The following is a 17,528-nucleotide window of genomic DNA, read 5'->3' as shown; positions in this document are numbered from 1 at the left end:
TTTTGATGATGGGAATGTGTTTAGAGTGCGCAGAATGGATGAGCTGTATGGAAAAAGCTACGCAAAGAAGGCTTTTTCAAAATCACCTCTTTTGAATGGAACTTTACCCCACTAAATTAGGGTTAGGCTTGTGCACCAAGCTAGGGTTAGGGTTAGAGAAACCAAGTGTCCTGGCCTGGTTTTCATGGTTGGAAAGTGTTTAGAGTGGGCAGAAAGGATGAGCTGTGCAGAAAAAGCTACTCAAGGAAGGCTTTTTCAAAATCTCCTCTTTTGAGTGGAACTTTACCCCCCCGAAATTAGGGTAATGGTTGTGCACCCGGGTAGGGCTAGGATTACAAAAACGAAGTGTCTTGGCATGGTTTTGATGGTTGGAAATTGTTTAGAATGTGCAGAATGGATGAGCTGTACAGAAAAAGCTACTCAAAGAAGGCTTTTTCAAAATCACCTCTTTTGAATGGAACTTTACTCCCCCAAATTAGTGTTAGGGTTGTGCACCAGAGGAGGGTTATGGTTTGAAAAATAAGGTGTCCTGGCCTGATTTTGATGCTTGGAAAGTGTTTAGAGTGGGTAGAATTGATGAGCTGTGCAGGAAATCAAGTGGAAGAAGGCTTTTCCAAAATCACCTGTTTTTAATGGACCTTTAGCCCCATATTACGATCAGGGTTGTGCACCAGTGTAGGGCTAGGGTTAGAAAAACGAGGTGTCCTGGCATGGTTTTGATCGTTGGAATGTGTTTAGAGTGAGTGGAAAGGATGAGCTGTGCAGAAAAAGCTACGCAAGGAAGTTTTTCAAAATCACCTCTGTTGAATGGTAATGTAGCCCTATATTAGGGTTAGGGGTGTGCACCAGGGTATGGTTAGGGATAGAAAAACGTGTTGTCCTGGTATGATTTTGATGGTGGGAATGTGTTCATAATGGGCAGAAATGATGAGCTGCATAGAAAAAGCTGCTCAACGGAGGCTTTTTCAAAATTGGCCCTTCTTAATGGACCTTTAGCCCTACATTAGGGTTAGGGGTGTGTACCAGGGTATGGTTAGGGTTAGAAAAACTATGTGTCCTGGCATGATGTTGATGGTTTGAATGTGTTTATAATAGGCAGAAAGGATAAGCTGTGCAGAAAAAGCTACTCAAGGAATGCTTTTCAAAATCTCCCCTTTTTAATGGAACTTTTGCCCTATATTTGGGTTATAGGTGTGTACCAGGGAAAAATGAGGTGTCGTGGCATAATTTTGATGGTTGGAATGTTTTTAGAATGGGCAGTAATGATGAGCTGTTCAGAAAGCTACTCAAGGAAGGCTTCCTGGCCTCTTTTCCCGAGTAAGTTAGGAATCTTGAGGTCTAGTTCTATGCAGGTTTAGACTGAAAAATTCCTAAGACACCCAGCTTCTCATGGTAACTGAACTGTGTAATCTGGACAAGGTTTTGCCCTTTTCCCATGTGCACTGTTTCTGATAAAAGAAATAGTTTTGTGAGAGGTTTTTCTTTTTAAAAGAGTCTTGGAATATTTTGGAAAATGGAACTCACACATTTTAGTGATGAATATTGTGAAAATGTGAAGGTGGAATAGAAAATGGATTTTGCTGAATACTTTAGACAAATTTTTTTTTTTATAGTGAAGAATAACATATTCATGACCTCTGAGCTGCTACAACAGAATGTGGCTGTGAAAGACACAGAGAAAGGTAAGTCAAATTATCATAGTGCTGTAGGACCAATCCCTCCTGCTGTTTAAAGACTGGCTATTAAGGAAACCTTTTCTAGGCATGAGATCTTGCCATGCACGTCAGGAAGCAGCTGGGCCTTGGAGAATGTGCAGATCAGGTTGCATGTATGTTCAAAATCCTTTTAATTCCATGTCATTCTCAGATATGCCTTTGCTCCAAATGTTGTCTGATTTATACATACATATATGCCAGGTTTGGAAATTTTGGAACTCTTAGTTTAGTGTGCAGGGGCAAGAGAAAGGTGAGGGGGTTCAGGTGGGGGGAACTAGACCAAAACATCTAGAAAGACTTAAGATGGCCTAGCTGCAGTATTCCTTCAGTAAGACAGGCACATAATGATTGCATAGCCAGCAGTGTGCCTTCTAGATCGAAAGAGGTATTACTACCACTCTATACGACTCTGGTGCACCCACAACTGGAATATTTTGCTCAGTTTTTGGCCCCTCATTTCAGGAAGGATATAGCCCGGTTAGAGTCAGTGCAGCCTAGGGCCACAAGGTTGGTGGCTGGTTTGCAGGGGATGCCTTATGAAGCGAGACTGAGGGAACTGGGTCTCTTCAGCCTGGAGAAGAGGAGACTCAGAGGGGATATGTTGGCGACATACAGGTATGTGAGGGGGTCTCACACGGAGGTGGGTAGAGACCAGTTCTCCCCTGCAGAGGAAGGCAGGACGCGCTCCAACGGAGCAAAGCTCAGGGAACCCAAGTGCAATTTAGATGCCAGGAAGCTCTTCCTGATGGTTAGGACTCCGAGGGTGTGGAATGGGCTTCCACGAGAGGTTATTGAGGCCCCATCAGTGAGGGTGTTCAAAGATAGGCTGGACATGCACATGGTGGGCATGTCATGAGCGGAGCTGGTTGGAGCAGGGGGTTAGACTAGATGGCCCGGGAGACCCCTTCTGACTCGCTCTGTTTCTATGTTTCTATTGACAACACCATTATGAAAGATCAGCCAACCTGAGATTAACTGCTCATGCTTCAGATAAAAGGATGGTGTTCATGAAAGTGTGTAAGAGAATAAATAATTTTGTTAATCTTTGAGGTACTACAAGACTTTTGTTGTTTTTGCTGCTACAGACTAACAGGGCTAACTTTCTGGTCATTAACTGCATCCTGAGGGAGGTGTTCACTTTTGCAACAGGAAGAGACAATAAAAATTAACAGGAAGTGTTAATAAAAATTAAAATCCCCCTTTTTGCTATTTTTCAAGGTTTTCCATCAAAGAATGTAAAGGATGTTTTAAGGCCTGCCATCTTACAACCTCCACAAGCTGCTCGAGGTAGATTAGCGATGAAGATATGTGCCAAAAACGTTCTGGAGGCTAAACCTGAAGTAGTCACTGAGGTAAAATGTAATGTTAGAGTGCTGGACTGAGGCTGCAGAGATTGGGGTTCCAGTCCCCACTTGCCATGAAGCTTAGTCTGTGATTTTGGGCCATCCAAGTCCTCTTACCCTAACCTACCTCACAGGGTTGTTGTGAGATACATTGGAAGGAGGATCTTGTAGGTTTCTTTGGGTTCCTTTCAAGAGGAAGAAAGACGTAATCAAAATGTAATATAATAATAGTAGAATTGGTGGTAATTTATGGAATGAGATTTTGAGTCCTTCTAGATTAGACTTTTATTCTGCAGTCCCCCTGCAATTTTACCATGCCTCCAAAGAATGTAGTTTTCTGTTTTTATAAGTGTAAAAACACATGTTTTCCCACTACTTCTTTTGTCTTGGTGGGTGCCTTGAAAGATTTCTGCAATCTCAGAAATACCAATATGAAGGGCAGCTTATATTGTTAAGGGAATGTTGTTTTAAACCAGCCATTGTGGCTTATTTCTGGTAATGTATGTTCCTGTGGTGGAATAAAGTAGTCAGGGGTTGCTGTCCTACATACCTAGCAATGCTATGCATTATTTACTGATTTGTTTATTGAAGCTACTTCCATACCACCTGACATCGAAGAATCTCCTTATCAAGACCCAGAAAAACATAACTGATTTAATAAATTCTTTGCTAGGTATCTGAAGACAATTGTTCCTGGAGAGGTAACTCAGAAAGACCACTTCTCTCTCTTCATGTTTCAGACCATAAAATAATGCAGTAAGTTCACTGAAATGTATTCTGATTTTTGGTCAAGAAATTAGCATTCACCAAATTGGTTTACCATCTGGAGAAAGCAATCCTGTGGCCCTCAAACAGCATCTGAGGGGCCATCAGAGTATTCAGATTTCCCTGTCAGAGATTTGGGAGGGAGAATCCAGAGAAGGCAGAGGCCAGACCCCATTCCCATCACAGCTAGCATGAAAACAACCACACTGCCCAGCCTCTGAGCTCAGAGATTCAGCAGGGGTGGGGGGGAGAGAAACATTTTGGTGGCAGGGAGGAGAAGAGATTGGGAAGGCCAGAACATCCTGAGTCTCTACCAACCACCTTCCCTCCCACTCCACAATGTCCTCACTAGAGGGGCAAAACAACCCTTCTAGACAAAAAGGCAAGGCAGGAGCACTGGGAAGCCAGGGTTGCCTCCAACACTCTTCTTGCCCTGCCAAGAAGGATTGTAAGCCTCCCAGTTCAGGACTTTACAAGCACAGAAGGTGCAATCAATGGATATCTGTAGCTAACAATCTTGGATTGCCAAGTCAGACTCTGGAGAAGCACTGTGTCCTTCGTATTTTATGGAGGGAGAAGAAAATCTCAAAAGGACCACAAGACTTACACAGGAGAAGGGCTTTCTTTTGTACATACTCAAGTTTACAAAAATTCTAATACAGTGAATTTTAACTGCTTTTAACCTATAAAGCCTTACGACAATATTTGTTGGAATGCCACTCCCAACACACTGCTCATCCACTGGGACCTTCCTCCGAGTGCTAACTCCAAGGAAGGCTCGAAGAGGAGGGCTTTCTCTGTGGTGGCCCCTTATCTATGGAACAAAATTTCCACTGCTGCCTGCCTGGCACAAAATTAGTCATCTTTTCAGTGCCAGCTTAAGATGGCCATTTATCCTGAACCTTTTAAAGATGTACTCAGCCATCCAGGGGCTTGAGGGGATTACCTACCCCTGGTGATGCTATTGTTCCTTTTACAGGTCAGATTTACTGCACAGTTTAGCTAGGTCTCATTTATTGTAATGCTTTGTTTTTATTATATTGTATTTTTATGCATTGTTCTTGTAACCCACCCATTATTATTGTTAATAATTATTATATATTTATTATTTTCTCTAGAAGGAATGAATGATTTCGATGAATGAAATAGTTGGCATGGGGGTGTCCCTAATACACCTACATTTTAACTGGCTTTAGATTTTTCAATTTTTATTACCTTAAGTTGATGTGGATTTCTCTTTCCTTGTTTAAGCAGTCACTTACCCGAAGGCAGAACTTTCTCATCCAGTAATAATTGTGATTTTGTATTTGGAGAAAACATACTGGAAAGAGTTTTGGTAAGTATTAAATATTTCTGTTTCATTGGTCAAGACAAGAGAACAGAAACTCAGCTGAAATATAATCCCAAATATTAATACAGCACCATATATCCATGGCGGGAAACTTCTGGCTCTCCAAATGTTAGTGGATTGCAACTCCCATCAGCCTCATTCAGAATAATCTATGGTGAGTGATGATAGGAGCTGTAGTCCAACAACATCTGGAGGACTGCATGCTTTCTATCCATACCTTAAAATTTGTAAGTTTTGCAAATATTTACATTTATTTCATGCCCTACTGAATTTGAGTCTTGTTCAGCTGTCTTGTCTTCTAAAAGAACTTCATACAGGTTAAGACCCCAAACAATGTGGCTGCCAATAAGACACTGAAGTGGGAGGAGTGCAGAGGCAAGAATTGGCTCTGTTCTTCTCCTGCCACGCAAAAGACACAGACAGACAATTCTGGCCTGTTTCTCATTCCTGTCTCTTCAGCTGTAATGTCTTTCTCCAATTTTCTTAGAGGCCTGAGAAACCTCCAGAGCTGAATTCTAAGGGAGAACTGCAGGACAATGAAAGAAGTCCCATGGTTACCACTGGCTTCTGTTCCACTCCTCCTTGGACAAGTAGGTCGTGTTCCGCAGCAATGGAACAGCATAAACCTTACTCTGTTGCTTTTTTCATGATAGTGTATGTGTCGTCATTGTGTTCAGTGTTCATATCTAGGATAAGCATCCCCCAGCCTGGTGCTCAGCAGATGCTTTAAAGCATAACTTCTAGCATGCCTGGCCATTACTCTTTTTGGCTGGAACTGATGGGAGTTGGTCCAAAATATTTGGAAGGCACTGTGTTGGGGAAGCTGCCTTATACCAGGTGAGCCTGCTGGGTCCCATCCAGTCCATTGCTACTTGCTCTTACTGGTGATGAGCTTTCCAAGGTCTTTCATATCACATGTCTTCTGATCCATTTTTGTTTATAGGAAGTTATCTTATTCTGAGTCAGATGACTGGTCCATCTAGTCCAGTATACTGGGTTTCAGGCAGGATTATTTCAAGCCCTACCCAGGACAGGTCAGGTCCTAGCCAGGAACCTAACCTAGGATCTTCTGCATGCATCTGCTCTGCCACTTGGCCACAGTCCTTCTGCGAAGATGCTGGGGACTGGGATCTTCAGTATGCAAAATTCATGCACTATTTAGCCTGTGAATCACCACCTATGTCTAATTTCAGAGGCACCAAAAAAGTTGCCATATGAATGGGCAAAACAGCCTTATACTGACTTAGACTATCGACCTCTCCTATCCAGTACTTATTTATTTATTTATTTATTTATTTATTAAAACATTTTTATGCCGCCCCATTCGCCGAAGCCTCGGGGCGGCTTACAACATCGATAAAACAATAAGTTAAAATCCATATAAAATAATCTTAATTAAAACACACATTATAAAATAAGCCGCCCTGGCCAGATAAAATTCAATTGTATTTAGCATTTAAAATGTTGCTTAAATAAAAAGGTCTTAGCCTGGCGCCGAAAAACAAATAACGACGGCGCCAGGCGGACCTCTCTGGGGAGCGCATTCCATAACTTAGGCGCCACTGCTGAGAAAGCCCTTCTCCGAGTAGCCACCCTCCTAATTTCTCTCACGGAGGGCTCCCGGAGAAGGGCCTCTCCTGCCGATCTCAGGGGGCGACTGGGCAAATATGGATGTAAGCGCTCCTTCAGGTAAGCGCACCAGGTTTCAGGTGAACATTAGGAGAGACTTCTTAATAGTAAGGATAGTTCAACAATGGAACCAATTACTGGCTGGTAGACTCACCTTTGGTGCTGGTCATCAGGCAGAAGTAGAATAGCCACCCAGCCATCTGTCAAGATAACCTAGTTACCTGAATTACCTGTGTCAAGCAGGTGGCGATACCCTACTCTAAGAGGATTTTGGAGGGGGCTACAAAGTTTCATTTTGGCAGGGACATAGACTTCGCCAAACACACTGTGGAGAGTGATTTAAAAACGGGAGGCACAGAAACACAGTTGGGAGCAGGAACTTTGTGATTTTGTGGAGGAAACTGTGCCTCCCAGTGCCACCTTCTTTTTGCAATTGTTCCTGAGATGCGAATTCTGAGAGAATCTCAAGACACGAACCCTTATTTTGCTGCCGGGTCTGCTGCAGAATCAGGCCTGCCAGATTCTCAAGCCTTGAGATTTCCATTACAATATCAAAATCTAATTAATTCCTCATTGATTTGGAATCAGACCCATATTCCTCAGGATTCAAGCCATCAGTGATACTCAGACCACACACTGTGGCTAATCAGCTTTCTTCTGTAGAAATTTCAGGATTTTCTGGTATTGTATTCCTATTGTTCTCCCTCTTCTTTAATAGCACCACTTTTTGCCAAGGATACATCACTAATAGAATCAGCTGCTGCTTACATATCTAGCAAACCAAGAGAAAGATATATATTTGATAAAGTTGAAGTAACAACAGGTGAAGAAGCAGAATACAATGTGTTGCAGGTATGTTGTTGTTCCATGAAGATTTATTGGGAAACATCTTTAATGTATTAAACAATGTCTTTGGGCTTACCTATGTGAAGCATTTTACCTGATGTTTTACCGGCACTGCTGCTTTTTGGGAGGATGACCAACCTTTTACATGAGGTTTGATATTATATATAGGGAACGGTGGGGGAGAGAGAGAGAGCACAGAGGTAGGTTTGTGTTTTTTTCCCCAATGTGTCTATCTTGGTTGTCAATTTCTACTTCATTTTCCACTTTAGATCAACTGCCGGCTTTTTTTATTTAATAAAGCCTCATTGTCCTGGACTGAAAGAGGCAGTGGCTCTCTGAGACTTAATGATATATCCAGCAATCAGTGTGGAATGTTGCAGTCAAGGCTGGGTAAGAATTAATTTCACCTTTAATTCTATCCACAGGCCATTATTAATCCAAAAAGTACAAACACTGCCTATTTATGCTTATTATATTAGGGAAACCTAAATGTTTGGGCTCACCAGAGTCATGTGGCATTTTGAAAGAGTGCTTTGGACACTCTCACAAAATAGCTGCCAGGAGGGAAGGCATGCCCATTCAGGAAAAAGCTGCCAGGGTGGGCATGGCACATCTCCCAGAAGACAGCTTGGTCAGATTAAAATAGAAATAATTTTTCCAAGTATCTAAGGCCATGACAAGTGCGGTCTGAGCTCACTCTTCTGAACCCAAATAAAGCCAGCACTAGATGGCAACATTTCATTTGGCAGCAAACTCGTCTCCTACTTTAAAATATTAATTAATAAAGCAATTCTACATCCCCTTGACACCATCTTAGAGGCAATAGGAATGTTCAGATTCTCCAATCTGAAGTCAGAGGCAGTGGTCCAGCTTTGGATATTGGGACTGGCGCTCCAGTTCCCCTGTCCTGCCCATTTTGGCTGCACAGAAAGAAGTTCACTGGCTGTTTTCCAAGAATGGGAAATCAACCTTGGACAGAAGCAAAGGTGAGAGTTTGGAGAGGAGAGAAGGGAAGAGCCTGAGGATGCCAGGATGCAAGGGATCCTGAAGCTGTTCCACTATGCTGCCTTCTGACTCCAAAGTGCCTCAGGTAGATGAGCAAAAGCCCCCTCATCTAACAAAAATGCAGGGTGAGAGACTGGGAAGGTAAAGATTACCTCTGCCATTCCTTCCCCTCTGCACTGGAAGCTTATGAGCCTCCAAGCTTGAGGGCTTATGGGCATCGCGGTAGGACCGCATCCCAAAAGGAAAATTAAGAAAACGAATCAGGAAGGACAGGGAACCTGGTGGGTGGCAGGCAACATGTCCACAAGAATGCTTGTGTCCACGGGCTGCACACTGGAAACTCCAATATTACAGCTGTAACAGCTTGCCAAAGGATTTAAAAGATGGAAACCACAATCTAGTGTAGAGCTATCATCCAATTGATGAAATGTTATTCAAGTGAGCAATAACTGATTAATCCATTTATTAAATTTGTGTATGACTAAAGCAAGCAACCTGTGAGCCATATGAAAGTTCTGGCAACCCAAACTGCAGCCACCACTGCCCCACAAAACTTAAAAAATAAAATAAATTTAGAAAAGCATCTGGAGCTGCATCTGAATCCTTTTTTAAACCATTTAGTTAAAAAGGGACTCAGTAGTAACTTGAAAAGAAGTTAATTTTGCTTATTTAGGTACTCTGTAGCCACTCTGGACACCATGTTTATTTCTTAAAAATATTTCTTAAAATTGTTCCCCCCCCCACCGTTTTAATTTTTTTGACAGAAAAAAACCATAAATACAAAACTTCACAACAATCAGTGCTTTTTTTGTCATAGAATGCACCGGAACAGAGTTCTGGCACCTTTTTTTGACAGATTTTCCAAGTTTTAAAAGTAACTTTTGGAAATTTTATGTTTGGTCCATGTGGATTTGAATCGCCCTGTCGAGCGTAGCAGGTCAGCGGCAAAATCATTAAAACGGTGCATGCGGGCTGCTTGTGTGTCGAATCCGATGCACGTGTACTTCACACTGGTTGTGATGGTGCTGCTTGGCTTGTGGCGCTGCTCGGCTTGTGATTGGTTGTGTGGTTGCGTGCCGAGTGCTTACTGCGGGTGGTGACCATTATGTTTCGTTACACAAATGACGTGTGTGGGTGTGTGTACAGTGGTCGACTACGTGTGAAAGGTAAATAATTTCATGAGTTCCAGCACCTTTTTTCTTACAAAAAAAGCACTGACAACAATAATAATATAACATAACCAGAACACAATAATTAAGAAAAGAATAAATGATAGAGTGCACCCACCACCCCAGAGACCAATACTACCACCATTCACATACTATAACAATTAATAATATATAATACACTTCAATTATACCCATATCCCCTCCAGAAATTAATATAATCTTGATTGGGTTTGCAGCCTTTGCCTTCTATCAGTACTGCTTTTACAAAATCTTCCCAAATTTCATTATATTTATTTGCTTTCATTAACCCTTTTTAATTTTTATTTCTGTCATCAGTTTATCATTAATTACCATGTTCCATATTTCATTATACCATTCATGCCTTTGCAAAACCCAATTTTGTTTCCAGATATTTTGAAAATTGTTGATGCTGTGGAGAAATGTGCAACCTGTGATGGTGTGTGTGAAGGTGCAAATGACCACTGGGCCTCCTGAAATTGCCTCCCCAGGACCAAAGCAATAGTTTTAAAGAAAAGCCTAGACTAATAAGCCAAAGTATGAATGAGGTTCTTGGTCAGACACATAGCCCCTTTGCTTCTTTGTTCACAAAAGCAAGAATATGCAAGTTGGAAGTTAAGCTAAATAATAATAAAAATAAACTAAATAATAATCACACACACACACCCATTCTGGCATGCTTAATGTTCTAGAGAGGGTCATTTGAAAAATACGGAAATGTCAGTTTATAGTACATCAGTAGATAACTTGTAGAGTTATTCAAAACATTTGGATAATTAACATTCTGGAGAAATAGTCATGTTTTTCATAACTGGTGGGTTTAGTTTGATGTAGGAATATTGGATAATTGAATTTCAGGTCATACGGATTTGAGTCTCCTAAACTACATTTAATTCTCCTGCTGTACTGACTGGGTTTGCAAAACAGGATCAGCTGTGGTGAATGTTTATTTCAGAGAGGCCTGTTGTGTTGTCTAAACCCAGCAGCATGGTTCGTTAACCACACTCAAGTCACTGTGACTGGGTTCAGACAACCCAAGGAGATACTGTAAAACAAAAATGGCTCACAACCTACCATCTGAGTAGGTTGTATGAGCCCAGCATTAAACCCAATCACTGATACAGCCTGCACGATTGCAGAGTGTCATCACCCAGAAAACAGAAGTGGTTTGCCCTGTTGTCTATTCCCAGACGGGTGGGTTGTGTGGAAGTTAAGCAACACTCACATAAACTCTAAAACAGATCACAGGTTCTGCAAAGTTGTTTAACCCTTACCCAATCCATCCCCAGCAGGACTAGTCAATATGACAAGCTGCAGCTGCAACTTAATATTTAAATTGCTCACCAGCATATACCACAGCCCATCATGGTAGAAACAATAAAGGACTGTTCATGCAAACTGTCTGAATGTAAAATTTCCCCCCAAAAATGTGTAACATTGTTTTCTCTGGCGTTTCTGTACAGGAACGCTGTGTGTGTGGAGTGGGGGCAACTTTAAACTCCAAGAAAGTGAAGGGAATGGAAGTGAATGACTTGAGTTTTGTACTGGGGAATTCCGATTTCCTTTGCCTTTCTTTTTTAATATTCAGCTACCCCTTGCTTCTAGTTATGCGAAATCAAGGAAGCATGAGACTCATTCTTAACACCAAACTCTGGACTCAGATGATCATAGAAAGAGCAAATAGAAAGAGTCTCTGCATCACAGCTACAGACCTGGAGGACAGTTCTGTAAAAGTGTTTTTAATACAAGTAAGTCTTAAAATGAAGTGTTTTTACTGTGTGATCCTAAGCAGATCTACTCAGAAGTATGTCCCACTAAGGTCAATGGAACTTGGTGCAGCTTGGGAACAGTTGGATATAGCAAACATGTTAGCCTTCCCTTGCAAAAGGCTAGAAGAGAAAGCTCATGCAAACTGGATGCACATGCATATGAATGAATGAAGGACTGTGTTCCATCATCTTTGTAATATATAAAAGGGCTTTATAATCTGCTCCAGAATTTTCCCAGGGATTGATGTCAGACTGGTCTGTACTTCCCAGGTTTGGTTCTGTTCCGTTCTTAAAGATGGGGGCAACGTTAGCTCTTCTCCAGTCATCTGGCACTTTCCTGTGATTTCTCAAAGATAATAGACAGTGGTTCTGAGAGTTCTTCTGCCAGCTCCTTTATGAGTCCGGGATGGAGTTCATTGGGCCCTGGACATCTGAACTCATTTAACCCCATTAGATGATCCTTGACAAATTGCCTTCACCAGAATATAAATAAGCTATTCATTTTCTCAGCCCAGAATGTATGTGTGTGTGTGTGTGTGTGTGTGTGATAGATAGATAGATAGATAGATAGATAGATAGATAGATAGATAGATAGATTTTGGAATCTCTCTACAGTTAGCTTAACCTTTCAAGGTGTCATTAGAAAACAATACCTAACAGATCCATTCCCTTTGTGTTATACAGGCAACTTCAAAGGACATTGGGTCCCTGTATGCAGCAATTCACCACCGCCTTGTTGCACTGAAGAACTTTGCAAAGCAGGAATGCAACACAAACCAAGGAGAACCAGAGCCAGATATTCAGCCACTAAATTGTGACAGTGATGATGAAGAGAATGGAAAAATGACTCCAATGAGAAACAGCAAATCAGGTAAGCTGAGAATTATTTCTGCATAAGCAGGCAAAGTCTCCTCAAATCCCATGCTCCATACTTTTCATGAGACTGCTGCAACGCTCAGTTTTGTACATCATCACCAAGTGCCCCTGTACACAGAAAAATTGGGGGATGGCTTGCTGTGTCTGTATGTGTGTGTTTGTAAACAAATGCAAATGCTTCAAAAGTTCCTAAGTCTCCTGTAGCCTCTCTTCAAATGACACCCAACCTGGGTAAGCACTGTACCTCTGAATCGTTTCACTATGTGGAAAAATAAGGGGATTGCAATAATACAATAAAGCTAAATTAAGACAGCATCCTAACTTGGGGGATGACAGGCAACCAACAGAAGGCAGAAAGATTGCAGAGGTGTGGTTTGCCTCTATATTTCCCTCCCCATCACCCCCAAAACACTTAGACTGCTGATTTTGACCATCTAAGAGACTTAGCCCTGTTCTTGAGGGTATGAGGCTGAGACACTACTGGGATTTCTCATATTCTGGGGGAGATTCACTACTCTCTTTCCTACTCCTCTTTACAGAAGCCTTAAAAAAAAGGTGGTCCATTTCCCATCAAACTCCTGAAACAGACTACCTGCCTTTTTGTGACATAGTTCCCAGTTAAGACAGCACTGTATTGACTCTGTACTGGGGACTTCCTGTTCAGCCATCAGCTGAGTCATCCACAAAACCATGAGCCATGACTGTGCAGAAAACATGATACTGGGTGGAGGGTCAAAAAACCGAATACATAATTATAAAAAATATATAAAGGGTTATCCAAGGAGCCGTATGTCCATGGCAGAGTACATGCTCTGCATGTTGAATGTCCCTTTTCAATCGCTGGCATCTGTAGGCAGGGCTAGAAAAGTGCCTGGATAGCCAACACCAATCCGTGTCTACACTCTCTGTCTAAATGGACCAATTGTGTGACTCAACAGAGAAAAACTTTCGATGTTCCTTTGTCCTAGCACTACTGCTAATTATGCTGTGAAACAGTTGGTTTATATTAGCACAAGAACTAGTCTTTGCTCGAACAATAGCGGGACAGCAGTGATTTACCAATGAAATTTGATAGCACCGTGGCAAAAGGGGTATTTAGGGTGGATGCCAGGAAGTACTTCCTGACATTCAGGACCCCTGGGATATGGAATGGGCTTCCCCGGGAGGTGATTGAAGCCCAACAGTGAGGGGATAGGCTGGACAGGCACATGGTAGGGATGTCATGAGTGGAGCTAGCTGGAACTAGAGGTCAGACTAGATGGCCCAGGAGGACTCTTCTGACTCACTCTGTTTCTGTGTTTCTATTTGTTTATTATTTGTTGCATTTCTATTTGGCCCAAGAACAAAGCATGAGGGCACTTCATAACAATCAAAACCATAAAACACAACATGATAAAATACGAAATAGAAGTATAAAACTGCAGTATAATGTAAAAGTAACAAGAAAGAGGAGCTAGGGGCAGTGCAAATATTTAAAATAAAGTACCAAATTGAAAACAGAAACTGAAAAACTAAAATGCCTGGGAAAATAAAAAGGTCTTTACCTAATGCTGCAAACATACCAGTGAGCCTCACTGGGGATTCCACAGTTGGGGTGCCATAAAAAAGGTCATCCTACTCACTTCCTTTTCTGGGGGCTCCCCAAGAAGGACTACTGAAAATGATCTTGGTGTTCAAGCAGGGCAGGTGTACCTGGGAGGAGACATTCCTCCAGGTAATCTGGCCTCAAACCATTCAGGGCTTTCAGTGTTAATGGCAGTACTTTGAACGGGGCCCAGAATGGACTGGCAAAGAGTACGGATGCAAAGTACTGGCATAATATGATCGCCTTGACCAATTAACAATCCCCATTATTAACTGCCACTGTTAACAATCTCACTGCCCTATTTTGGAACAGCTAGAGTTTCTACACCATTTTCAAAAGCAGCCTCACATATAATATGATATAGTAAGCCAGGCAAGAGGTTATCAGAACATGGATAAGTGCAGGTAGGCAGTAAGCACTATTGCTTAATGAACTTACTGGATGCAATCCACTGGAAAAATTATCTTGGATGAGCATGAAACAACTGGGAGCTGCTCCAGAACAGTTACAAGGTTTCTCTTTGTTTTAATAAAAAACATCACAGTTTACACTGTCTGTTCTTCCCTTTCAGTTTTTGTCTAATAACTTTCCAGAGATATTTTCTTTTGTAAACATGGGATGCTTGTATAAGACAACAAAGAGCATCTCTGTGATTTTCTTTTCATAAACATCCTTCATCTTAAAATAAGGTGTGAAATTGTAGTCCCTTCTGTTCTTTCATGCATGTATGCATCTGCTGGGGGAAATCTATGCAAGAAAACTAACTTTTTTTAATCAAATGCTTCCTTTTAATTTAAGAATGAGGCAATGTGATCCTATGGCCTCTAGAGAGCATCTAGAAGGGCATAAGAACATAAGGACTCCCATCTCCATGGTTGGAAAAGGGTTCCCTCTTGTAGTCAGCATGGAAAAGAACACATGGGTTCTGCCTCCAAGGTCGTAACAGTGGTTTCAGAGAAGGGGTGAAGAGCCCTCCTGGGTGACTGGAAGAGACTGTTTCCACCAGTATTTGATATATCCTGGCAGTGCTCCAACCATCTTCCTTTCCTGTCCAAAACAGCTCAAAATTGGCCATCTAGCTAAGTTGCAGGGTGAAAATGGCATGGAGGTGAAAATTGCCACCACTCTCTTCTTGCCCATATAGGACATCTGTGCTCCTCCAAGTTTGGGGCTTGTGTTCACCCCCCCCCCCCCCACTGGTTTGTATTTTTAGGCTTCAACTGGACACACACTTACAAATTCCAAAATTGCCTGACCATTCAGTGTGCTCCTGGATGTGGAACGCTATCTTGTTCTCCACCTGGGGCAACAAAAATGCTTGAGATTGTTTTATTAATTAAGAGAAACAAAGTGAAGAACGGCTACCCAACTTCTCAGTGCTGGTCACCTTATGAAAAATGGGGCATGTGGGAGAGATTCTGGATCATCTTCTGATACAGCGCTGAAGAGCAGTTTTTCACAGGAAAGAAAAGGCGTGAGTCTGTTTTCATGGACAATGAAAACTGAACAGCATTGCAATTATTTTGGATAGTGCTCATAACTGATAGTTTGTATGCCCAGCCGCCCCCTGAGATCGGCGGGAGAGGCCCTTCTCCGGGAGCCCTCCGTGGAAGAAGTTAGGAGGGTGGGTACTCGGAGGAGGGCTTTCTCAGCGGTGGCGCCCAATCTATGGAATGTGCTCTCCAGAGAGGTCCGCCTGGCGCCGTCGTTATTTGTTTTTCGGCGCCAGGCCAAGACCTTTTTATTTAAGCAGTATTTTAAATGTTAATATTATTGAATTTTATCTGGCCAGGGCGGCTTGTTTTATATTGTATGTTTTATATCATATATTTGTATTTTACTGTATATATTTTAAAATGTTATTTTAATTTATTGTTGTAAGCCGCCCCGAGGCTTCGGCAAATGGGGCGGCATAAAAATGTTTTAATAAATAAATAACTAAAAATATGCATGCTCCCATCCTATACAACAATGCAGCCTCTTGAACCCACGCATGTACCAGTTTTGTAAAGACGGGTTCTCTGTGTGCATGTGCCTGAAAGGTAAGGTAAAGGTGACTTGTTTTGGAGGAATAATCCTGGCTTCATGTTGGAATACTGTCCATGTGATAAGTCACCTGAACTTGCAGGCCTTCCCCAGCAGGGGGCTCACTGCTGGACCTTCACAGTTCTGCCTGGTTGAGCCTGTCCAAGGTCTCTCCTTGAGCTTAAGTTCTCTCCTCAGTTGCTTCTCAACTAGGGATGAGGGTCAATTTGGTTTGATAGGCTTGGGATTTATGTTTAATAAGAATGTATGTATGTATGTATGTATGTATGTGCCACCCAATCACTAAGGCTCTCTGGGCAGTTAACACAAGTTAAACTTACAAGGAAGGATTTTATCATAAACAGGAAGGAAATAAATTGATGGGATTTTTTTTTTTTACAAAATGAACATGGGAGGAAGCAGAACAGACTCATTTATCCATCCCTATTCCAAGCCTTTCTTCTTTCTACTGCTGCTCCCCGGAGTCCATTGACTGCCTCCTGGTTGAATAGCCAGTGTAAACCAGTGCAAGTCAATGCACTGTGGTGATCAGAGTGTTGGGACACCACTCAGGAGATGCATGTTCTTGTTACCACTCAGTCCTGAAGCTCACAGGTGGCTTAGGGCCAGTTGCAGACTCTCAGCCCAGCCTGCCTCCCAGCATTGTTGTGAGAATAAAATGAAGACGAGAACCTTCTAAGCTTCCTTGGGTTCCTTGCAAGAGGAAAAAAGCCAGGATATAAATGCAGAATAATAGGCTTGGACCTTGGGCCAAAGTCCAAGATCCCAGTACATGGCTTCCCCTCCACCCGCAAGCCAAATAACCACCCAGAGAGCAGCACATGATGAACACATCAGGGCAAGAGAAGTAAATTCCTTTTTATTTCTGTAGTCGTCATGATTATATAGGCAAGTTTAAAATGCAAAACTGCGCATGTTCTGAATATATTTTTTAAATTAGTTTTGACAAATGGGATTGTAGAAACAGTTGAAGCATGGAATAGGTGGCAGGGTTAGGGGAGAGAACAGAAATATTCATTGTGTGCCTCAAAACTGAAGCGATAGCCCGTGGCCATCTAAGGGGGTCCTGCAAAAAACTAATAAGCCCACATTCTAAAATTATCTAGCTGTGCCACTGGGTAGACTACCTGGCAGTGACCAAATCACAATGTTAAAATCTAGACATTTCTGAGCATTGCAGTGCAGTTTGCAAAAAATAAGTATAACTGGGCAAAATGTGCACAAACAACTTCTGCCAATAAAGCTTCAAGAACTGAATGTAGCCTTTTTAAACTGTAAGACAAGTTATGCCACAGAGTTCCCTTTTTCTTTCAAATAACAGCTCGTCCAGTCTGCATTCATCTGCAACCTCTCCCCTTTAACTAGAGCAATCATTCTGCAAACATTGCATCACTTTCCAGAGGAAGATAAT

At 42.0% G+C, this 17,528-nt stretch overlaps 1 protein-coding gene across 4 annotated transcripts in view; it reads left to right on the top strand.

Annotated features, from left to right (window-relative positions):
* The window catches only part of RANBP3L (RAN binding protein 3 like), a 53,661-nt gene that overhangs the window by 25,475 nt on the left and 10,658 nt on the right, over nt 1-17,528 (top strand). Inside the window, exons 6-14 of one of the 4 annotated variants that reach the window (XM_044431463.1) lie at nt 1,614-1,682; nt 2,934-3,067; nt 3,732-3,814; nt 5,078-5,159; nt 5,662-5,764; nt 7,522-7,655; nt 7,919-8,039; nt 11,447-11,589; nt 12,295-12,481. In XM_044431463.1, the coding sequence (XP_044287398.1) occupies nt 1,614-1,682; nt 2,934-3,067; nt 3,732-3,814; nt 5,078-5,159; nt 5,662-5,764; nt 7,522-7,655; nt 7,919-8,039; nt 11,447-11,589; nt 12,295-12,481 (1,056 nt within the window). Of the gene's footprint in view, nt 1-1,613; nt 1,683-2,933; nt 3,068-3,731; nt 3,815-5,074; nt 5,160-5,661; nt 5,765-7,521; nt 7,656-7,918; nt 8,040-11,446; nt 11,590-12,294; nt 13,671-17,528 lie in introns of those variants that run through there. The other 3 variants (XM_044431461.1, XR_006414855.1, XM_044431464.1) reach the window with 3 other exon arrangements.

The sequence above is a fragment of the Varanus komodoensis genome, unplaced genomic scaffold (assembly GCF_004798865.1).
Source record: "Varanus komodoensis strain SLA01 unplaced genomic scaffold, ASM479886v1 scaffold22, whole genome shotgun sequence".
Taxonomy (NCBI): Eukaryota; Metazoa; Chordata; class Lepidosauria; order Squamata; family Varanidae; genus Varanus; species Varanus komodoensis.
Note: the sequence above shows the minus strand (reverse complement) of the source record. Positions and strands in the feature narration are given on the sequence as shown.